We start from the raw sequence: 25,476 nt of genomic DNA, 5'->3' as shown, positions 1-25,476 counted from the left end.
TGGCTATGGGAATCAACAGCAGAGGCTTTAGTCATCTTATTCCAACCCTCTCCAGCAAGATGCCAGAGTGCTAATGTTGTACCATTATATAGAAAGGGAAGAAAGGATAATGTGAGTAATTACAAGCCAGTCAGCCCAAACTCAGTAGGTGAAAGAAATTCTGAAACATGGTACTAATCTTCATTTAGAGAAGCATGGATTAATCAATGACAGCATGAATTTCTTGAAGGTATTGTCTGATTAACTGGATTGAATTTGAGTAACAAGGAGGGTTAATGTAGACTACATGGGTCTTGATAAGATCCCTCATGGCAAAGTGGTATGTTGGAACCAAAATTGACTCAGTAGCTGGAAGCAAATGGTTATGACAACAGGTATTTTTGTAACTGGAAGGCTATTTCCAGTGCAACTCCCAGGACTTAGTAATTGATCCCCTGCTATTCATGGTCTAGGTCAATGGTTCAGACTTATATGGAGGGCATGATTAAAAAATTTGAAGATTATATGAAAAGTGGCCATGTATTTGATGGTGATGGAAAAACCTGTAGACTGCAGGAAGATATCAATGAGTGGTCAGGTGGGCAGCAGTGTGGCAAATGGAATAACTTTCAGGGAAATGCATGGTAAAGCATTTGGAGAACAGAACAAGAGATCACATAATGTACTTTTCAGAATCCTGCCATTTAAAAGGAACACTGATATCAGGACAGGCAGATAAGATAATCACAAACTCACAAGAGGATTTATTGCCCAAGGCACAGAATACAAGAGCATAGAGGCTATCTCGGAACCTGGAAATCACTGCCTCAAAGGATGGAGAAACACAACACATTTTTAACACCAGGATATACAATTGAGGTACCATAACCTACAAGGCCAAGAACAGGAAAGTGGCATGAAGCTCTTTCAGGTGGTATGGAAACAGTGGGCCCTGTTGTGACTTAAATTTTTCCATGCAACTTATTTCTCATTAGTTGCTAGGTTAGCCCCTACAAACTACACTTCAGCATCGGTGTCCAACATTAACCCTTTATAAAATATAATAAAGTATGAAAGTAGCTGGTAGCTCAAGTTTAATAGCCAATATGTATAATGCCAATAAAAAAAACCTTTACCAAACATTCATAGCAAGTCAGAGTAATGTTAAAAATACTTAAGTGTCATAGAGCTCAGAATTCAATACCTGTCGGAGCATAGTACTGCATGCTCAGCAATGGCTGATGCAAACATGACGATAGTGAAATGTTCTCAAAAACAAAACAGAAATTTAAGGAGTTTGCTGTATTCTGCCTCCAATCTTGGCCACCATAATCATCACCAACTTTTACAATTTCATCAGCTCAAAAGTGTAATGTTGAAGCGGAGCGGGTTTAGAGAGGGAACGCCTGAGGAAATTCACGAGACCTAACTCAGAGGATCTTTGCGACAGCGAGTTTACAATAGGATGACGATGATGCACACGGAAATTGTTGAGCTGCTCGCAGAAAAATAGTTTTCACTGTACCTCGGTTCACGTGACAATAAACAAATCTAATCCAAATTGATTCAAAGTGAACTGACATTCTAGCAGGAAATGTGGAGAAAGTTGGCGATCTCTGCTGGCAGAGTCAGGGTTCAACAGGCAAAACAAAGAGGGAGATTTATTTTGACAGTGCTGGGTGGGAAAATGTTAAAGATAAAAGTCATCTCAAGGGTCGGCATGTTCCAAAGATGACCACGGAAGACATGGAATCAAGAATGCAGTCAGATAGCAAATCAAACTCTACGCATAACAATTTCCAGGAAAATCAGATATAGCAAAGCACGATCTTCTACTTGCGCACTACCCATCACGAATACAGTATGCCAAACCACTTTAGCTAATGAAATACACTTGTAAAATAGGGTAACACTACAGCCAATTCGCACGAGCATCGGCCAAACAACAAGAACGCAAAAAAAGTGGTGTTGTCAGTTGCCCTTCTTTAAATAATGACATGGCAAATTTTATGCGCATCCAATAGCAGATGGGCCTAGGTTTAATGCAAAAGACAAATGTAAGTTGGAGAATTAAAATTCAATTAAATCCAAATTAAAAAGCTAGCACCAGCAATGCTGACCATGAAACGATCAAAAAAAAAAAATCAACTGCTTCAATCTTGTTTAGGGAAGAAAACCTGTCACCCTTACCTGGTCCGGCCAACATGCAACTCCAGTCCTACAACATAGTTCACTCTGCATTGCACCTTCAAGGGTGTACAATAAATGTTGGCTGTGGTGGCATCCACATCCAATGAATGAACAAATAAATGACAAGTGGAGGCTGATGTTCCTGTAAAAGTGAATGCCTGTGATCAAATGAAAAGTTTTGCTTTGCAAGTTGAAACACAGAAGTTATGAACTCATTGTTATGTTTAGCACAAGTTAATATATTTTCAATGTTAGTTATAAATTTGCATTTGTAGCAATATGGTGCATTTGATGAGAAACTAATGTACGCACGATAAAGAATTAGTTTGAGATATGCGCATGTCTCATTTCTCCCATTAGTTGCGAGGTAATGAACGGTTCAAAATATTCAGTGGCATACCATCAAAGATTTTCTTGCACTAAGATCTTTTGTCACATCCAGTGGAGGTACATACAGTCTCCATAAATATTCTTGAATTTTTTTTTTTTTTTTTTTTAAATAGCAACATTGTCACGGACAATGTATTAATCAATAATGAGCATCTTCAGTTGTATTCATACATTAACACTTTCACCTGAAGTGTGCAGTAGTGAACGGATTTGAAGACTGGTCAAAGTCTCAAAAGGCTAAGCAATGCATCTACTCCATCCAGGACTGTAACATCTTTTCAAAAAGGTGATCACTCGTCCAATGTGGAAGGATGGCTTTATGAGCTTCGACAATCAAAAGCACTGAACATGAATATTCCACTAGATATCAATCAAGAAATCAGAGTTGGAGCTTCGGTCGTCACTTGCTCAGACTGCCTGGATTTGGACTTGAACCCTGTACTTCTGACTCAATGTGAGAATGCTATCATAAAGCCAAAGCTTTTCTCTCATTTCTCATGCAAAGCAGATTGTACACTGGGTTTTGCATTGAGAGTGTAGTAATACAGCCGCTCAGACATCTTCAGTGGGTTGTAGTTTTTGGCCATATATTGATATTACGGGGATCAATATTATACACTGTATTCATAGGGTATAGTCTTATTCATCATTATCGGTGCATGTGCTTACATTAATTATTAAGGGTGGTCAAGATCAGATTGATACGGAGAATAAACAATATCTATTGGTTACAGTCCAGAATATTCCAAAAATAAGCGTGACTTTCTTGAAGCAATTATATACTACATCAATCTATTGCAGCGATGAGCAAGATTTTTCTAAAAAATTGAAATTTTACAGGGATAAAAATGGCGACCTTAAAACTGCCACATGCTGCAAATAGGAGACGCAAGCTCAGAGCCTGGGAGCTCGGTCTTCTAGCCGAAGGTACAAAATCGGGTATATAGAAGTGACTGTAAAGAGCAGAGATTTATGGCAAAGTTTCTTTTTGTTGAAAACTAATTACTGCAATGTTGAGAAGATTCATTTAGATATTTCTTGTTGTAGCTCAAAAAGGTGTTTAAAAGTTGAAAAAATTGTATTTGATTGTTTTTGCTTTACTTTCTGGTTCAGAAGTGTGACCTGGAGGAAAAAAGTAGAGAAATAACTGAACATTCATGTACTTTCTGGTCAGGTGTGCACAGCAATAGCCCTGATGATGTTCATGGAACCATATTCCAACAATTGAGACCAAGATACAAAATTGAGAGGGGGTGGGAAAAAAGTAGAAAAAATACCAAATTCAGTAGAGGTTACAGTTCAGAATGGCAAGGAAGATTTGTATTTATATATTGCCTTTTACAATCTCTGCATGTCCCAAAGCACTTTGCAGCCAAAAACTTTAGATGTGCAGTCACTGTTGGTAGTATCAGAAATGCTGCAGCCTATTTGCACACAGCAAAATCCTACAAACAGCAATGTGTTAATGACCAAGTCATCTGTTTTTGCAGTGTTTATGTAGACAAATATTAGCGAGCTCACTGGGGAAAACTCCCCAACTCTTCTTCAGCATATTGCTATTGGTCATTTAAATCCATCTGGACCGATGACTGTTTAGCATCTGTGAAAGCTAACACTTCCGACACCACAGTACTCCTTCAGTATTGCACTGACAGTCAGTCTAGATTTTGTGCTCAAGCCACTGGAATGGGACTTGAGCCTAACATTCTGATTCGGACCAGTACTACTACTGTGCCACAGCTGACATCCAAGGACTGTCAAAAACAAGTAATAAATTAGAAGATGAAACAAAATGTAATAAACGCAAACAAAAGTATGAAGTGTCACAGAACAACCAAGAACAAAGCCTTTTTGCTGCTTTACATGTTTCCTGCAAGTTATTCCTAAACTCACTATTTTCAAATAGAATCCCTTTTGAAATTTGCACTCGGACTTTTTATCACTGCAGGGTTGTATGTAATCCTCCATTTCAATTAAGACAGCTAATATTTATTAGTAGCTTACTTTATTAGATATTGAAAAGTCTTCCTTTCCAGTAGCTAACTGTTTACTCTGCAATATGTGCTCAAAAATATTCAAAACTGCCAAATAATACAAAGTTAGGATCACTGTTAAATATATCAACACCAAGGTTTGCCGTCATAAAAACATTAAATATTTCTTCTTTGAAATCTGTTCACTATCTTAAAATAGCTTGTATCACTTCCATAGTGGGCATAAGCAAGATTTTTACTAAAAACTTGCCTAGAGGAATTAGAGATATTACATTTTATTCCTGTCCCTGTCTGAACTAATATGCTCACAAGCTGAAAAAGCATACAAATTGAAAACCCTGCTACATTGAAAGGAATGTCCAAATATAGTTTAAAAAGGTGCTTTATTTTAAAAATTCTACACACCCAAAACCATCCAGAATTTCCTTCAAGACATTTAAGTAACATCAAATTGCCAACAGGAGCTACTAATTTAGCATGCCTAGAGACAAACATCGGAACCCTGAAATTATCTCATTTGGGGATATTTGTTTTTATACAATTTAAGAAGTGATGGAGAAAAAGCTTTAAAATAATGAAGCAAATTAGATTTACCTTTGTGCACACTGGATTCAGTTTTCAGAGGTATACAATTGCCTTGTCATGAAAGGATTTTTCTTTGAAGCCCATGTGTACTAAAAACTTGCTCAATATTAAATACATCTGCATAGGATGTCAATTTGGCCATATTTCAGCACATGCTCTATATTCCAACAGACGACTATGCACACAGCCTTCTGGATGGAGCACAATTCTGGGCTTCAAGGTCAATTTACTCCAGTCACAAATAACGAACTTCAAAATTAACGTAGTCAACTAAAGCTTTTCCCGTTCCCATCCCACAATTGAATCTCCAATATCCAGCAGATGGAAGTTGACAATTGACATCTGTATTCTCCAATTTTAATCTTTATGTTTATTATATGCACACACACATACATACATACATATATGGTACGCTGGAAACAGAAAAGACAAATGCCTTTCAAATAAAAGGTATAAAGTTTAGTTAAAGTTTTGATCGTATTTAACATTTCTTAAGGATGTATTCCCATTTGCCCTTCCTCCACACAAAGTTACTGGTAAGCAACTTAACTGGAGATAATGAGAAGTCCTACAGCATTTAGAATTAAACTTATAGAAGAAAAAACAACCAGGATTTCCTGTCACGAATATTTGTGTAATTCAGTATGAATGTGGTCGTAAATTTCCAGGTTTTCTTCAACCAAGTCGAGCCTTCTGGTTAAAACACACTTTCTATATGTATTACACAGTTCAAATTATGTAGGAGTTACACTTGGAAACAGAAGCAGGCTTAAGTTTATACCAATAATGTATCTTCCAAGATCAGAACTGCTTTACGATCACTGTGGTGAACATCATTTTGGGATCCAAACCAGCAATCAGGAAATTGCTTCGCCCAAGAATGTAAATAGATAGCCAGTTAATTCAGTAAGTACATAGTAATCAATTTGTAGATGAGACTGCTTACAATGGCAAAAAGGCCACATGAAAAAGTCAAATTTACTGAAAAAAGGAGGGATGGGAATTTAGTCCGACGTCAAGTTCAGCAGCAACGCAAAATAAGTAAATTTGCTAAGACCATGATATGCAAGTAGATTTCAGAAATGTACAGGTTCAAAGGAATATAGACACATGAAATGTTACTTATTTGGTTCAACACTGAACAAGGAACTGCTGTGCTTACAATATATGAAGGAGAGATGTTGCAGAATGGGGTCACCCAGATTGAAAATAGTATCGAGGAATCAGCTAATCGTTGGGAGGGGAAATCTTAAAAGATGAACAGTGCTCAGCATTTTACCAAAGTAATCAGCATCTATGAACATGACTAAATCAGAGACTTTGTAAAGTAGCCAAGGGCACCACCAAAATGTTGGTGAAAATGTAACCCTCTCTTCAATCAATTGTTTGTGTTTAATGTTTCACTGCTTCCACTTTATAAATGACAGACACCACTGCATGTCTACTCTCCTACCCATGTCCTATTCTGCATCAACTCCCACTCACCCATCACTCCTAATAGCTCTAAAAATAATTCTGTTTTCTTTTGCATGGTCTTCTGCAGCCCCCACTCCCCCAATATATTGCAGCAGTGTCTTCAGGATTCACATTATTGAATTCTTCCCCCTAAACATCATCCACTTCACTCTCTACCTTTTTAAGGCCTTCCTGGTCATGCTCAACTTCACATTCTTTATCTCAACATCCTGTCTGATTATGCCTCTATAAAATCCCTTCAAATTTGCTTTCTATGTAAAGGGAAGGACTTGGGGGTTGAAAGAATTTCAGATTCCCAGGATATTTGGGCACGGTCTGGGCAGGGGATGAACCAAACTGGTAATATCTATTTCTTGCAGCAAGAATAGACATGGCAGATAAATAAAATAAGAAAATAAAGTGCCAACAATGGCAGAATTACGACACAAAAACAAATGTTCAGAGGCAATATTTTGAATGGGTTTTATACAAACAAGCATATCAGGAATGAAGGACTGATTATTTCAAAGATGGCTAACAGAGACTAGCCTGTTATCAGTAGGGTATAAAACATGGGGTCAGTTAGCTCAGTTGGTTTGACGGCTGGTTCGTGATGCGGAGCGACGCCAACAGTGTAGGTTCGATTCCCATGCCGGCGGATTTGGCTGGACGGATGATTTGTGATGTGGAGTGACGGCAACAGTTCGGGATCAATTCCCATACCGGTTGAGGTTATCCATGAAGAGAGGGTCAATTAGCTCAGTTGGCTGGGCGGCTGGTTTGTGATGCAGAGCAATGCCAACTGCATGAGTTCAATTACCGCAACGGTTGCCCCTCAGCTCTGGTGTGGTGATTTAACCCTTAGGTTAAATCACCACCAGTCAGCACTGGGGATAGCAACCTATGGCCCTCTGGGACTTGGGCGTCTCTCAGTGTACTTCATAAAACATTACACAAAGAGGTACAATGGATGTAGTGCATACATTATTGATAAACGTAAAAACAGTTGTGGCAAATGGTGACTAAGATTGAAACAAAAACTAGTGGTCTTCAGGTAGCAAATTAGCTGCTACCTGGAGACCACTAAACATAGGGTAGGGGTTAGAAAAAACAAGATAAAACATGCCAGTCTGCTGATCAGCTCCAGTGGAATGGTACACACCAATCCTTCAACAGGTTCCAGTCTAGTAACAGGCTGTACGTGATGAAATCATTCAGAACCAGCCTGACACTGATTTTTATTTTCATTCATCTATCCCTCATGCCCACTTATCCCAGAGACTGGTGATGACTTTAGATATAGCAATTCTTAAAGTAGATTTTTTTGTCAGTCATGGCAAATGTGAAACAGTGGCACAATACCAAAAAAAGATTTAAGTCACAAGAAGGGTCTCAGAAACCCTACTTAAAAGCCGAACAAAAGTGAAAACAAGTTAGGAAACAAAGGTTTTCCTGAACAAAAACAAAACTAAAAATAAATAAACATACTTTTAAATGAGACATGGGAAAAAAACAAGAGGATTGGGTTCATAAAGTCACTACTTTCAATCAATGTATGAAAAATGAAGCACAAACCATTCAAAGGGAATAAAAACTTGTAGAACCACACTGCAGAAAGTTCAAAGAGAGCGAAGAAGTTTATTGAAATTTCAATTGATTTTATACAATAGTGTTACACAGACTTATGGTACAAAAGGAAGTCATTCAACCCATTTTATCTGGACTATCTGCCCTAGAGCAATTCAAAACTACTCATTTCCCTATTCTTTTTCCATCCACTATTTTTCTCCACAAAACATTTCACATATTGTCTTCAAAATGCAACGGTCTTTACCTTAACTTCTTTCGGTGGTAAATCATGATATGGAAAAAAGGATGGAAAGAAATTTCTCCCAACTTGCTCACAGGGAATTTTAAATATATGACCCTCAATGCTGGATCACCAACCAGAGATGATAGGTCTATTCAATTTAACAGAACGTTTCTAAATTTCAAAAATCTCTTCAATTTTCCCTGTTTTCCATCTTCCACTGGAATAGCCACATAATTCCAAATCCCTCCAATCTGTATTTCCCCTTTTCTTGTGCCTGTACACATTCAACATTGTCCACTCTCCAGTGCAGGGGTACTGCACAGCTTTTAAATATGATTTCGGAGATCCTTCTTGTGACACAAACCAGTCATCCAGCCAACTGAGCTAACCGACCCTCTCTTCATGGGTAGTGCACCAAGTATAATGGGGAAATGACTGTGGCTGCCGCAATCTCCAGTACTGAATGAATCCTATGCCTTTCCAAGTATCAACACCCCTTTGGTTGAGCCAGTTGGTTTACAATTTTGTGGGGCAGAAAGGAGCATGTGTGCTAAGCTGATGGTGGTCCCGCAGACACATTTTCTTCTAACCTATCCACCAATCTGTGAGCTGACTGAAACTAGGTTATGCTTGTAGGCAAACTGCCATTCAAGTACTAATAAGGTCCAGCCTTAAAATGAAATTTTGCTTCTGCTGAGATTACCCAATAAACGTGAGAATATCCATCGGTCTTTTCTATAATGGGGGCTCCCAAACTGCATCCAACATAATATAGCAGCCAAACCACTGAATAGTATATCAGCAATAAATCCAGAATCCTAATGGAGTGTTTATGGTTTAATCAAACCATAACTTTGAAGCTTGCACCATAGGTCTGTCTGTTCCTCCAAACCCTGCAGCATTTTCATTTAATTAATAATTTCAATCCTCATTTTTCCTCAAAATAATTACTCATGGTTCCTCAAAATTATATCTACCACTCAGCTGGCATTTTACCAAAACTGAGTGATGCACGTTGCTGCACAGACTTCAGAGGTCATTAGCAAATCTCATATTACCTAACCAAATCATCTATTTATATTGAGGTCTTTAAACAAGAACACCCAGCACTAGCCTCTGTGATACACTGTTTATGACCAATCCATTTTCAATTCAAGCTACTCTTCAACCCTTTACATCCACATTGCTTCATTTCCTCTCATACCACAAGTCAAGCCCTCGAACAGATAATTCACAAAATTTAGCTGGTCGACATATGACACTCAATATATCTATAGGAAGTCACGCCATTAAATTAAACTATTAAGTTTGTCAAACGGAATTCAACTCTACCAAGTTCACATTGGCTGGCTGTAATTATCCCAACCTTTTATCCAAGTGCTCATTAATTTGGCCTCAAATTCTTTGTTCTTGAGAATTTGCCCGTAATAGTCATCTAACATGCCCTTCCTTTCTGTCTTAAATAAAGAGGCTATCCTTCTCAGTATAATTGCAAATTTAAAAAACTGAAAAATCAATGTAGTTGTTTACAAAACAATTGCAACAGCCTCGAATGTCTGGCATCAGGGCCCAGTGACTTTTCCACCTTAACTGCAATTTCGAACAAATTTCTTTTCCACGCATTTCTATTAATTGTTCCATAGCTTCTAGCAAATTTCACCTTCACTATTTGTAAACCTGATGCAAATAAAACTAACATCACCCCTTCACCTACAACTCTAATCTCCCCTTCAGCCATTATTTATACTTCTTAAATTATGCAAAATCCAATATTTCCTCTTTGCACTATAATCTCCCTTTTCACCTCCCCATTATTTGCCATATTTATTATTTCACCACACATCATCCTTTCAAATTGGTTTTGTTTAATCTCTACTTAATCCTTCTTGTGATGCACTCCTTTTTATAGCAATTCTGGCCACAATCCATTATATTTTTACTGATTTACTGATATGCTGCAATTTCTGCCCCTTTATTTTGAGCCAGATCCTATCCAATCTCATTAATTTAGTATTTTCCAGGCCCGTTAGCCTTTCCTCATTTCAGTGAATTTATGCTGTGGTCACTAATGCACAATTGTTCTCCAAATGCCAATTGTTCCATCTAATTTCCTACCGTTATAGAGTAATACTTCCTTCCCGTAGACCAGGGATGACCAACGGTTCTGAACCTTGGGAGCCACATGTGACAACTCAAGGCATTTGAGAGCCACAGAACATGGGACAACCTTTACAGACACATTTTTATTACTGGGCAAACTTACGTGTCCTCCCTCCTCACAGCTCCCATGAACTTACTCATATCCTTCCTCCTATCCCCACACACTCAAACCCTCCCTCTGCAATCATTCATCACCTCCTACTCCATCCTCCTCCCTACCTGGGTTTTCACCGTGGCTAGATGTGAGAGTGCTGAAATGGAGAGTAGTCATCAGAGCCCTGCCACCAATTCGCAGCCTCTCCACATCGCTGTTGCATCTGTGCTATCGGTCCCCCTCTCACCCCAGTCCATCAGCATAGACTTGCACAGACAAGATGGCGCCAGGCAAACGATCTAATGCAAGACGGCATTCTGCACATGCAAGCAGCAGTCATAGAATCATAGAATTTACAGTGCAGAAGGAGGCCATTCGGCCCATCGAGTCTGCACCGGCTCTTGGAAAGAGCACCCTACCCAAGGTCAACACCTCCACCCTAGCCCCATAACCCAGTAACCCCACCCAAAACCAAGGGCAATTTTGGACACTAAGGGCAATTTATCATGGCCAATCCACCTAACCTGCACATCTTTGGACTGTGGGAGGAAACCGGTGCACCCGGAGGAAACCCACGCACACACGGGGAGGATGTGCGGGTGCGTCGCTGAATCACAGATATCAGGCCGGACAAGGTTAGTTGCGCCGCTAGATGCAACGGCTCAGTATGATCCAGATAATTTTCCCAGCCTCAACAACTTCCCACTTTATCTGTAGAACAGCCACATTTGGCTGTCCCTGCTCTAGACACAGTGATCATGAAAGCAGTTGCTGGTGCACTCCCCATTGGATTCCAGAAAACCGTAGGACAGCCAAAAATCACAATTGAGCAACATAGAGGCATAGAATTCCTACCGTGCAGGCCACTCGAGGGGAGATATGTTGATTCAATTCTTCACATCAGTTGTGGTATACATGCACACACACTACCTAGACAAACTCCCAAATAGTTTCTTTAAAAATAAATTTAGAGTACCCAATTCATTTTTTTCCCTAATTGAGGGGTAAATTCACCTACCCTGCACATCTTTTTGGTTGTGGGGGTGACCCACGCAGACATGGGGAGAATGTGCAAACTCCACACGGACAGTAACCCAGGGCCAGGATCGAACCCAGGTCATCGGTGCCGTGAGGCAGCAGTGCTAACCACTGCGTCACCATGCCACCCCAAATAAACTCCCGTAATAGTTCACCCATATCACAGAAGTTTGTTAAGTATGAAAAACTACATCAATGGCTTGGAAGATTTTTTCAATTCCTAGTTAGTAGATATCAGTGAGGTTCTGGTTGAAGTTAATAAAGGTGTGGACATCAGCAAATCCAGTTCTGAGGATTATGCTTCAAACAACTATGAGTATGTCTTCACGAGCTATTCAGGTTGAATTAAACAAGTGCCTGAGGGCATCCCACAGGTTGCAATGAATGGACATCACTGGTATCAGACAGCACAATTTTAGGAACGGCTGGCAAAGATACAAGAAATCCAAGATATAGTGAGTGAGAGGTAGCCAGTAGTTTACTTTGATTTTCAAAACAAAACAAATCATGTGAAATTAGTAGGGATTAAGGCTCATAGCTTAGTTGACAAATTGTTTGGCTGACATTTGATTCACCAACAAAAGACAAGGTGATGAACAGAAAGTAGTCTGCAAGAATTATTTCGCACCACTAGTAGTCACAATTTGTGACTATGGAACTAAATGCCTATAGTATTACCAAATTTTCTGGTCACACAAGTTGGATTTAAAAAGGACTGGATGCAAGAGTATGATGTTAAAAGGTAAAATAAATAAGAATACAATATAAATAACTTTGACTAATGATGAAAATAAGAAAAGGAGTTACAATCACATAATAAAAGAAGCCAGTATGATGCAGTCAAATAAATTAGGTACTAAGGTACACTGAGCAAGTCAAAACAAGTTACAGCATGAAGCCAACTTAGCAGAACAGCAAGCAGTTTTAGTCATCCCACTTCAAAAAGGAAATGGAAAAAATAGCTGTAAGTCGGAAATTTTCTGTACAAAGCAAGTTAGGAATAAGATTCAAGGGGGAAAAGCATGATGTAGATATTCAAAATAATCAAAAACACAGATAGAGCTAGCATTAAACATGTAGATTATGATAGCAAGTCACAAGTTCAAAAGCCTCAACCAAAGATGAAGACTTAAAAGCTTTGGTCAGGACCATGGACATATATGTGAAATTCTGATAACTAGTTAACTGAAATCACAGGAGCCGGATCATTTTTGAGGGGAAATTAAAGAAAATTCATGGAGTTTTAAAAAATGGCTGGTAAAGAGAATATTAAGTAAAAACATACATGAACTCTGGATGAAATTAACTTGATGGGACAAATTGTCTTTTCTTGCCCTGGTCGTCCTCAAAAATAACAATCCAACCATTTGCCTTGAACCAAGCCTAATATTGCTTTGTACTAACATGTTCTTTAACTTTTAGTCGTAGAGGCTAGAGTTATTTATGGCAAAGAAGACCATTCGACTCATCAAGTCCATGCCTACTCCCAAAAAAGCAATGAAGTTAGTCCCACTCCCCTACTCGGTCCCTGAGGTCCTGCCAGCTTATTTCCTTTAAGTGCCCATTCCAATTATATTCCATTTTATATTTATTCAAAACATCAGTTTCCAAAACACATTGATCTTTTTCCTACTATTTTATGATAACTTTCTTCAAACATGGCTTCAATGGCCCAACATTACCAGGTCATACAAGAGAAAGGCTCCCAATTCAATTTAAAGCCTGTTCTAAATTAGAGATCATCACCTTGGCTCTCGCAAATGCCATTTTACCAGAGTGTTGTGACCCACAAACCATCGTCAGTCAGCGCCATTATAAAATGGGTAAGGGGCAGCAAGGAAGAAAAACACAACTTAAAATATTCATTTTCAAAAGCAAATATTTTGGCAGTGCCATCAAGGTTTACTTATTTGGTTGTGGAGTGAATGAACTAATTCAACAATTGGGCAACTGAATATTGGACCACAATAAAGGCATCTACTAGTTGCCTGGTTACTGTGATTTGTACTTTGAATGATAAAGAAACAGAATTTCCATGTTTAACAAGATCTCAGACATGCACCAAATAAAACCATTACGTTGCTTAAATCCTGTGGATTTTTCTTTTAAACTTTAGAATCCGCTGTTCCACCAAAACTCCTTGAATTAGAAACTCCACATTCCTACCAACTCATTACCCTCCATTTAAAAATGCTAAATAACCAAAATCTGGGATTACAAACTTTTAAAAAACAGATGCTGCTCAGAAATGAGCAATAATACAATAGAAGATAGAATTGGGGTAGTAAATGAATACATTACAATAGAAAGATTGCTGAGAACTTTATTGGCATTTTGAAGTGTGTACTGGAAGGAATACCAGGCAGGTTAAGACAAACAAAGCTCAAACGGTGGGTTTATATTTGATTTACTTTTCCTGCAAATTAGGCATGTTTTCTTGGGACGCTGAATCTTGGGCTCAAATGTCCCATTCTACAAATACAAGTCACTGCTGTTAGATGAACTCAATGGTTTCAAATATTTTGAACTACCAAAAACAAATAAGCCATATCCTTAAAAACGAACACAGCATTAAACCTCAAATCCAGCTAATGCATGTCAAAAACTTACACCCATTCCACATTCCAACATAAACTCAAATGCAAACCCACCGATATCCTACATTTTTCCTCCCTGCTATATTCAAAATACCAAACACATCAGCATAAAGCCTTCAGCAATTGAAAATAAAAACACACAAGCCATTTGAGATTCCAATTTTACTGTCTGTAATCACTTTAAAAAAACAAAAATCACAAAATACGAAATTGTTCCAGAAGAATGTTGCTAGAATAGCTAAACAAATATCAAAATAGTAACATCTCAATGAGAGTTTGTGTCCAAATTCTTTGCAGCTTGTGCATTACATGTACATTGTAATTACCGAAACATATCATGCACATTTACCAAATACATCCAACAGGAAGTTAAAAGAATATTCGAAACAGTAAATTACTAAAGACCTTATGTACTAAAGCTCATTACAATGATACAATCTGCAAAAATACTCGAGGCAATTTTAAGTGGAATGGCTAAAGGCTACAGTATTTTTCAGGTCTGTAATTAGTATCTACGACGTTTGGCTGAACCATACTCTCCTTGATTTCCACGGGGAAACCCAGCAGGGCTGCCAACCATCTGTCCGCCCATGTTATTTGCTTGACCATCCATATTTCCAGGAACAAATCGATCATTAGGCTATAAATTTAGTTAAAATATGTATGATTGGACATTAGTGTTCATTGCAAGTCCCACGTAGATTTAACATTAGGCAGGTTGAGAATCCCCCATTGGAACGATGAAAGTCAGCAGAGTCCAGAAGTACCGATAAAAAAAGGGAAAGGGGTAATCATATTAGACTCTTAAGGCATCAGCAAACTTAGGGAAACAAATTCATACCTTCCTCTTGCCATCCGTACACAGTAATTATTAAATCTGACAGTTAATTCCAAATGTTTGCTAAATGAAAACAGAATTAAAATAAAAAAGCCACCTACTCTTCCAAACTCCAGTCAGTCAACAATCATGGCCCTACACACAAATACCCTTTTGTGATAATGCAGCACTCTTATAGAATGAAACGTGCTCCAAGGGCATTTTGTGACCTCAGTGCACTGTCATCAGAATAGCATACAAGTTGAGATACACCAACAGGTTCCAGGTTCGATTTCTGTTTTGTGCAATCAGCAGATTGTTCAATTGGTATGCATGACCCGCTTTATAGTGCACAGAAAAGTTTGACTTTAATGCCTCACTTCTCAAACAGCCTGCAGTTGGCAGAGTGGACACTTCCATAAAACAATACTACAGTAGGAGTAAATATCAGAAAGGGAGGGGGGGGGGGGGGAGAAAATTGATGAATCGGCTAAACTAGTCCTCCAATTGCTTGCACAATTCGCTTTCAGTGTATCATGATAAATACACAATGAATATGGACTACAGCAGAAGAATGGACCAAGATGTTCAAGCTTTAAACAGCAAAGTTCTGCTGATGCAAAATACAAACAAAAATACTTGCTGTTAATCACACTCAAGGGCAATACAATCTTGCATTCCTCTTTACCCCTACTCGTCAAAAAAATAATCAACTTTGGTTTCATAAATTCTATGATTACAAGTTGTGCCAAATATGCAAATAGGTGCAGGATGCCTCCAGCTGACATTTCCACTTTAAATATTCCAAACATTTTATAATTAATCATAAACATATAATTCACCTTCCTGATCATGAATGCTTCAATGTGACTTAATTAATTTACTTCCCCACCCCTTCTAATGTGTCAGTTTTTAAAAAACATCTTAACCAGAATAGAATCAACTTCAGCCATTATTAGATCTATCATGAAATTTGAGAAATGCTCTCAGTAGTATAAAAGACACAACCCAGAGTAATGCAGACCTAAAAAGTTGCCAACTGGAATCGCTGATCTTGCCCAGAGCAAAGATTCCAGCTCTGGTGCCCTTGGTTAAAGGGGACACGAAAGGGGGAGAAAAATTGATTGATAATCATGTATGCAGTCCAAGTTAAAACATGATGGGCAAGGTATTAGCTGCAAAGCCCTACGCAAAGGAATAATGCTAACACTCATTGTTCAGAGCACACAATAATGGCCATTTGAACACAAGGTTGACAAGAAAACAAGACACCAGCTAGCGCCAGCATAGAAATAGGGGCACTAGTGGCCTGAGCAATACTGGATTATGGGAAAATGGAATGGAAAGTGGGGAGAAAGTCAACCACCGAATATCCAGCAGTTGAGGGGGGGGGAAAAAGAAAAAAAAAAAAAAAAAAAAACTTGAAATTACAATTCTGCAGAAAGATCAACACTGTACAACTTCACAGTTACGTTGTTCTCTGGGGCAGGAGGCTCAGCAAAAATTTAAACACAAATCTAAATTAGATTAGGTTTGTACTCCACCTGGCCTTCAGCACATCAGCTCAAATAAACAGATAAATAAGCAGGAATACAAGCTCCACTTTCCAAATTTTCATCAATCTATTGAAGTATATATTACATACAGTCGATATCAATCATCAATTTTAAGGAAAACAAGTTCATCCTTCCATTTTAAAAAGCAACTACAATGTACATATCCTTTTGAAGTGTGCTTTCATGGTCAACCATTGAGAGGAAAGAGATGGAGCATTTTATGCAGATAAACCCACCAATTACCTTCAGAGCTAATTGTATTACATAACTTGCAACAAAACGTAACTAGTCACCTACTGACCTACCAAATCTGCATCTCACTTCAACATTGAGTATTTGTTGAACAGCGTCACAGGTTCACATATCCGACGCGATCTTCTGCTGTTCATGCTGGCAGGATCTTGTGGTCTCGCTGACTGTGCGCCCCTGCCGCGGGTTTTCCAGCGGCGCGAGGTGGATTCAATGGGAAATCCCAATACTGCAGCCGGACCAGAAGATCCATCGTCAGCGAGCCCTCAAGAAACACGCTACGGGGACGCCAGAGAATCTCGCCATGATCTTTGCTTCTTCAAAGGGAACATAATTTGTCTTTGATTATTTATCATCCCTACGTGAACGATAATTTATAACTACATTTAGGGACCTGAATAAAGAATGTGGGAAAAATAGACAACCCTGCCAGAAGAGTGTGATGGGCGAAGTCTGGGTCAAACACAACTGTGCTATCTCTTTCCTTCCTCCCCCTAAATTATTTAATTTGTCATCTCAGTCCACACATGAATGGTAACTATGCAAGAAATCAGCAGCCAACTGACACCTAAAGAACCATCTCAGTATTTTCAGAAAATTAAAAGTAACACTAATGTTTGCAATGCAAGAAAAACAGTTCAAATCATTCACCCAGTAGCTCAAAAGCAAATGCTGCAATTCCAGGTATCTAATGATCAATTCAAAATATTCTATCAGTAATACAGCAACATAAACTTAAAATTACTGCAAGTTTTGGCATTTAAAATTAGATTTGAGCAATTATTGGAACATAATTAAATGTTCATATGGGATCCTTATTTTCATACCAACAAAACACTGGCTTGCATTAAAAACAAAGGATGGATTAAACCAATTTCACATCTTAGTATCTATTCCATCTCCTTTTGAAACAAAGGTTTTCACCATTGGAAGTAGCATTTTAACAAATCATTTCACAGTAACCTAAATCTATGTCCTCCGAGACATGTGCAACATTCAGAATGCACAGGATTTATCGCCATGTCAAAGCAAACTAAGAAAGAATAGATATTTGATTTCTAGAGTAACAGCTAGCATTTTAAAATATTGTTGGAATTCTGCATGTTTAAGACTTGGAATGTAAACTTATATTTTAAACAAAGCACTTTTGTCTATAGTTCTACACCACCTGACTAAACAATACTTGCCCCCACAAAGCAAATAGCAGTCATTGGGGCGCTCCATCTTTTCTGCAGAAAAGCACTTTATGGATCAGGACTTCTGGCAGCAGTCACCTACAATACTATCAGGATATTTGTGACAATAAATACTCAGTGATTTACTATACTATTGCTGCAATAACACTTTTCTACAATAACTTAAATAATCACCATTTTGGGATAATATCACCAATAATGCAAGTTCTTAGCTACGGCACTGAAGACCTGCGTTCGATCCCGGCCCTAGGTCGCTGTCCGTGTGGAGTTTGCACATTCTCCTCGTGTCTGCATGGGTCACATCCCACAACCCAAAAATGTTCAGGGTATGTGGATTAGCCACACTAAATTGCCCCTTAATTGGTTAAAAATAATTGGGTTCTCGATAAAATTTTTTTTTTTTTTTTTAAAAGATGAAGCCTGGATAACTTTCATATTTCACCCCCAAGATATGCAGCCTACAAATTAACTGCACAGAATTGCTTCATAGCTCAAGGAATCACCTGTCTTAAGCTCCACTCTGTTCACCCCACAATGTACACAAGGAGCATGCTACAATCAAAGGATTACTCGATTGGCCTGAACTGAAAGCATATTTGCAGGAAACCTTCCAGTCAACCCATTATTTCCTGTAGCTAATCTATTTTGAATGCGACCAACTAATTTTGAAATAATAGTAGTCAATAAATTTAAGTTACATTTTAATAACATACTTAAGACTGGTGGTGAATTAATCAATAGTCCTCTTGTTTCATATGTTTCTATTCAAAATAATGATTTCCAGAATGAGAAAGCACACAACCTCTTGACAAAAAAAAAATACAAAATGCAACTCTGTCACTTCAGGATTTGTTAATCGATTTTTCTTTTAAAGTACAGTCTGTAGTTTCACAAGTTTACAGAAATTCACAAAACCAATTTACAGTGGAGAATAAGCTACAAATAACCTAGAGAAGTTACCGTATGATTCCAATGAGGTAAAAACTGGACTTATGGACAGATGAGGAGCTATTGGAGACAATGGATTGAGTGATCTGGTGAGAAGTCAAGTAGGTGGGATTTTCTTTAAAAATTGACTGTTGGGCCAAACAAGCTTTCAAGCTTCTAAAATGTTTTATTTTCACTTGTTAACACAGCGGTGCATTGACACAAACACTATTACAATAGCACCATCAAAACTGATACAGATATCCATGTTCCATCTGTGTCCTTCATTCCAGTACAGAATCTTTGCCTTTATTCACTATATACACATTAGTAAATAGTTTGGCACATCCTCTGTTTAAGAACATAAATGGTACTATTTTTGCAAAGTCGGAAAATCAAGCATTAGCACCTGCTTTGCCAATTATGTTTTTACTATACTAATCAGCTTCCCGTAGCACTGGACACAGTCAAGATCAAATCTAGTCTTTAGGTGAAGTGGGATAAGTTGGACTTGGGTGCACAGATGTGAATCAGGCTCCATTTTATATATTCTGCTCTTATCACTTTCCATTATAAATTCCTATTTTTACATTCATAATGGAACTGCCCATATAAACTTAGCACAATGCAATTACATCTTCCTTCCAGTGATGGAGCGCCAACACCTCCACTAGTGGAATGTGTAATTTCAACCTGATAAGTTTTTTTTTTAAAAAGTCAAATTTTACAAATCTGGACACAAATATAATGGAAAGAGTTGACAGAAAGTGTACACAATATTTTTACGGTGTTAAGATATATCCATAAGTCACAATTACAGACTTTAAGCAAGAGTATGTACAATAACTGAAACACACTGCATCATTAAGATTACAGGAGAAATAACTTGCTCTCAATATAACTGTGGAGCCTTAAACAGACAAGTCTACACAAAATCAAATAAATGGAGTACAAAACTCAATTTAAGAATAGTTCCCCAGAAGCTTTTTTTTGAGATGTTGACTTTCACTCAATTAAACTGTTAAGTCTCTTCCTCAGAATTTCCAGAAGTCTGCATTCATACCTTCCCCTTTAGGTTTTCTTGCACTTTTCTATCCATTCCTGCATCTCATTTTGACCACTGTCTGTAAACCCAGTTCATTCTTTTACTGAACCTCCTGTGTTAACCAGTTATGCAGAAGTTGGTCCGGTAGGGAACTTGTCATAATTCATCCTGATCTACTCCAGAAAGCAAGTGGAGGTAAAGAGGTAAATTGAGATCAATTAGGAGCTTGGTAGTCTGATCAGAGATGTTAATAAATATTAAAATAAAACTTTTTTTAAAATCAGCACCTAAGCTGCTGCCACGAAAATGCATTCAAAGTAAGAGGTCCTATACTTTCTAAATTAAAACTCACCACTTTGAAAGTAATTGGCAAGTTGAAAGTAACTGGCAAATTGAAAACTTGCATATTTCACAACTCATTCCAGTATATTCAAGATCATTACTGTCACCAACTAAATCAGGACAATGGAAAACTAACACCATGGGAGCAGATCCAGTTTTGTGACAATTTCCTATCATGATGGACTTTTTATAAAGATTTAAAAGCTTATAGCTCTACTACTGCTGAATTGTGTTTGTCAACCTCAAACTCGACTAACCCCAAAAAAAGTTACTGTGCAAGATACACCCAAGTGAGAGGAATGTTGACTATCCAGGTTTAGTTTATATGGCATCCAGTGTACGAAACATTGTAGAATTTGGAAACCTCCAACAACTTGATTATAAAAGGGATAAGGCAAAGATATTCTGCCATTGCATGCTTTAAAGACATTGATTAATGAAATACTTCACATTTTCATCTCAAGGACTTAGCTGCCATGTTGGAACGGGTGGGGGGGGGGGGGGGGATTAACAGCATAATTTTTATATCTCAGTTAGAGAGGCACCCAAAGAAGGACCCTGCACCATGTGTATTATATGTCAGAACTTTACAAAAATGAAACCAAACTTCTAAACAATTTCAACACATAATTACAGTCTCTCCCAGCCTCACACTATCTTGCCAAAGATTAGGAAAAACAATGTTTATAACTTCAAATTCACTATTTTGTTACCCGAGATTTACATCCCAAGGCTAGTCTAACCTATTTAATATATTGTTAATACATTACCATTCCCATATTGTTTTCTGCCATTTGGTTTCCCAGGCTTCCAGGTGGTCCTTGTGGAGGTGGTGCACTAGTATTCACAGTTGGTCTGTTCATTCCCATAAGTGGCTGCGGAACTTGGTTTGCAGAGGCTGATAAGTATAATATTTTGGTAAAATATAGGCGAACAGTTATTGGCCATTCGCCATTCATCCAGTCAAGTACTTACTCCCAAAACAAATACGGATTAGCGCTCCAACAACTCTGTACCCATCAAATAAACAGCGGGGTCCCCATTCCTACTGGAAATTTTAGACTGCTTTGCCATTTCAAGGCTTTTTCCCTACATGCAATACAATCATACACCTATATTTTGGGTGTGTTCCACAAAGTAAATATTGGAAATTACACCAATGCAAATTCCACCAAAAAACAGCAATCTCAATGAAATCTTTATAAATTCTAAATTTCATACCTGCTTTCAGATTTGTAAAATCAGCTGCAGTTAGTCCCACTGAAATGAATGCAAACAGGAAACATTTAGTTTTTTAAAATTAAGTAATGCCTTGCCAAACAAAAACAATCCCTCCAATAATCTGAAGGATCCACACAAAAAAGTGGATTATCTTTGAAATGTTTTTAAATACAAACTTGAAAGGATGAGCATGGGGAGAAAAAGATCCTGCCCAATTCATCTTCATGGCTTTACGTTTTTTGAATAAAAAGTCATTACGTATAAGTTACTGTTGATATTCACCAGGTTGCTATTCCAAAACAAAATATGCTGCTACAGTGGCAACTTTTGAGAAGCTATGATATTCTAAATAATGAAAATTAAAATGCCATCAAAATTCATACATGATCAAGTGTGTGATGTTTAATGCCTTTCAATTTTAGCTTTACTTTTGATTCAACACTGACGAGAAGCCCAAGAGGGCTACATTAAATAGAAAAATTGAGTATCAAGTTAAAATTCTTCCTTTGAGTCAAATGGGAGTATGAACTTACAATCAAATTACCTGAAGACGGCATAATCAAGCCAAAAACCACAGCTCAAAAAGACACTAAACAGCGATTAGCATACAATTCATGTTTTAACACACAATTTGATTCAACATTTTTTTTTAAATCTTGCATTCTTGAGCCAAGAATAAGTGTCATTCCAATTAGCAGTATAGTACCTACCCAGTCAGGCTGGCTGTACTCATTTAATATCTCAGTCACTCCTCTGCCTCCATTCCATGCATGGCCTCCTTTTTGGTTTCTTATTAGTCCATCTTTACTCTTGCCACGCTTTTACTATTTACGTATACAAAACATTTCCGTTGCTAGTCCCTTCTCATACTCTCCTCTTATCCCTCTTTACTTCCCTTATGAACGTCGACATTTAGATTGTCACCACCAGAGGTCGTGAGGACCAATGTGCTGAACAGTCGCACAAAAGGTCAAATTAGGCCCTTTCAACCGGAAAATCAGGCATAAAACAAAACAACCCTTACCCTAAACTAACCACCCAAGGAAATGCCCTCAAAGTTACAGAGCTGGAAAAATAGAAAAAGCTACAAGAGTCAGGAGAGGAGGGTCCAGACCACAGACACATGAAGTGGAGCCGGATACGGCAGACCGAGAGGGATTGCCAGCGCAAACTCCGGCCAACCCACCGACGGGAGTGGATGGAGCTCCTTACACAAGCTCCAAAAACACAGGGAAGACCTCATGTCAGCCATAGAAATCACGCTGGCTCCCTTCAAAAAGAACAGAGACCCAGGAGACAACAGTGCAGGAACCGGAGAAAGCCATCACAGAAATCACATTGCCTCATTTGAAGCAGAAGTTGCAAAGTTGGTGACGACCCAGAAAAACGGTCATGGGGAAGGTGGAAGGTCAGATCTCACCGCAAGAACTTAAGGATTGTCAGACTACCAGAGGGCGGAAACCCGACTGAGTACATCACATAGATGCTGGGAAAGCTAGTGCGAAACCACTACACCACCATGCTGCCCCTTAATCAAAATCTTATGATACTATAGTCCACTGTTGACTGCTTAGCGTATCTCACTTCCAAGAATCAGATCTAGCGATGCCTTCCCTGTTACACCAGAAATATGCTGATTTAGAAAGAACTTGAACACATTTTAAACTCTGCTCCCCCTCTGCCATTTACACCATCTTAATCTATATCAGGATCATTGAAGTCCACCATTATCACGACTCTACAGTTCTAGCACCTCTAATTGCCTCCAAATTTGCCCCTTGATATCCTTCGCACCAGTTGGATGAGCCAAGACCAAAAGATGATAAGATGTCAGCCATTCAACTCCTTGAACATGTCCCCAAATGAGATTATAGCTAATCTGATTGTGGCTGTAAATCCACTTTCCTGCCAGCTCCCATAACACTAGACTCCCTGTGTAGATCAAGTCTGTCTAAACTCTACCCTGAATATATTCCTAGCCTCCACTGCTTACTCTCAAAAGAAATTCCTCCCCACCCAAGTCTTAATGGAGACATTTATTTTGAAATTGCGCCAATGTTCCAGATTTCTCCCACAAAGAGAAACATCCCCTCAGCATCTCCCCATAGAAGCCTCACAGAACCTCATCTGTTCCAATGAGATCATCTCACATTCTTCTCCACTAAATCAGTATAGACCCAACCTTTCATCAAAGGTTCATCCCTGCACCAGCCTAGTGAACCTTCTCTGAACTTTTTCCAATACAAGTATAATCCTTGAGACGACCAAATCTGTGCACAACACACGAGGTGTAGTCACACCAATTCCCTGTACAGTTGTACCAAGACTTCCTTACTTTTGCACTCCATCTCCTTTGTAAGACCAACATTTAATTTACCTTCTAATTACTCGCTGTACCTGCATGCTAATTTTACGATTCATGTACAACGACTCCAGATCACTACCGCATTCTCCGGGCTCTCAATTTAAATAATATTGTTTTCTATTCTTTCCGCCAAAGCGGTCAACCTCAAATATTCCCACATCCCAATCACTTAACCTATGTTCCTCGTATCCTTCTCCGAACTTACTTTCCTACGATTTGCCGGCAAATTTGGCGAAAATACACTTGGTCCCTTCATCGGAATCATTAACACAGATAGATTGTTAAACAGTGGAGGCCCAGCTCGGATTCGTATGGCCTACAGAATACGCCGATTGAGATGTCTTTTCAACATTGTATTTGAAAAATGCCAAGAAGAACAATGAGCCATTTTGTATAATTGACAGAGGTAACAACTAAATGTTAATTTAACTATCTGACTCCTTTCCATAAGTAACATTGAAGTAATATGCACACCACCATCAACAAATTATCCTCCTCACCTAGAAGCACAAAGACAGCAAATGCATTCTGCAAGCTCCCCTCCAAGCTACTAGCTAGCCTGTAATTATACAGTCTTTCCTTCACCATCACCAAGTCAAACATCCTGGAACTCCCCAACGCCGCTATGGGTACACCTACACCATATGGACTGTAGCAGTTCAAGGCGGCAGCTCAAGGGCAATTAAGAATGGACAACCAATGTTGGCCTAGCCAGCGGCGTCCACATCCCATGAAAAAAAATTTTTTTTAAACCAAAATAAAAAAAATTACCTTCACAGCACTCCATTCTGAAGCTCACTTTGCATCTTACCTGGCATAGCCATTCCACTCCTTTGGGCAATTTCTTCCATCCTCATATTTTCTCTCTTAAAATAAAATTGCATATATCCAATGAAAAGACGCTCAGCCAAAGTTCTTTCCTCCAGTTCATAAAATGATTTGCCTGTATTACATGTCCATGACTTCCAATTATCTCTGGTATTTCACTCAAGCAGCCAGAGTCACGTTTATCCAAGAGCTCTGATCATGTGCATCAAATAAGTGTTCAGTTAGAGGATCAGACAGGCACCATATTGCAACCAGTCATGCATTTTCACCAACAATTGTTGGATAACAATAAGGAGGAAACGTAGCTGCTTTTCCCTGTATGGGAGATTCAACACCAATAATGGTGCCGCTGCTGTTGCTCTGGTTGAGTTCAGCTAAAACATATTAGGTCATCAAACGGTCAATACAAAGTCCCAAAAGCTACTCATGAAGAAAAATGAAGTTCATAGGAAGCCTACAACTCTGGTTATCATTTACTCAAATTCAGACCCACTTCAGTGAGATAAAGATATAGTTCAGCACTAATCTAAATGGTGGCTATGCATTACAGTCAACTCCTGCCATTTATGACGGTTCCATTCCCACAAAACCTCAAACTGGGAACATGCTTTTTCAATAAAACTCAATTCGATAGG

The 25,476-nt window shown here is 38.5% G+C and overlaps 1 protein-coding gene across 4 annotated transcripts in view; it reads right to left on the bottom strand.

Annotated features, from left to right (window-relative positions):
* LOC140421136 (non-POU domain-containing octamer-binding protein-like) overlaps positions 1–25,476 on the bottom strand; it is an 87,007-nt gene that overhangs the window by 10,925 nt on the left and 50,606 nt on the right. For 2 of the 4 annotated variants that reach the window (XM_072505567.1, XM_072505568.1), the window contains exons 8-11: positions 24,825–24,879; positions 21,649–21,687; positions 21,198–21,325; positions 14,008–14,935 (exon numbers count right to left, since the gene is read on the bottom strand). In XM_072505567.1, coding sequence (XP_072361668.1) covers positions 14,801–14,935; positions 21,198–21,325; positions 21,649–21,687; positions 24,825–24,879 — 357 coding nt within the window. In that variant the 3' untranslated portion in view covers positions 14,008–14,800. Of the gene's footprint in view, positions 1–14,007; positions 14,936–18,950; positions 20,259–21,197; positions 21,326–21,648; positions 21,688–24,824; positions 24,880–25,476 lie in introns of those variants that run through there. The other 2 variants (XM_072505569.1, XM_072505570.1) reach the window with 2 other exon arrangements.

The sequence above is a fragment of the Scyliorhinus torazame genome, chromosome 5 (genome assembly GCF_047496885.1).
Source record: "Scyliorhinus torazame isolate Kashiwa2021f chromosome 5, sScyTor2.1, whole genome shotgun sequence".
Taxonomy (NCBI): domain Eukaryota; kingdom Metazoa; phylum Chordata; class Chondrichthyes; order Carcharhiniformes; family Scyliorhinidae; genus Scyliorhinus; species Scyliorhinus torazame.
Note: the sequence above shows the minus strand (reverse complement) of the source record. Positions and strands in the feature narration are given on the sequence as shown.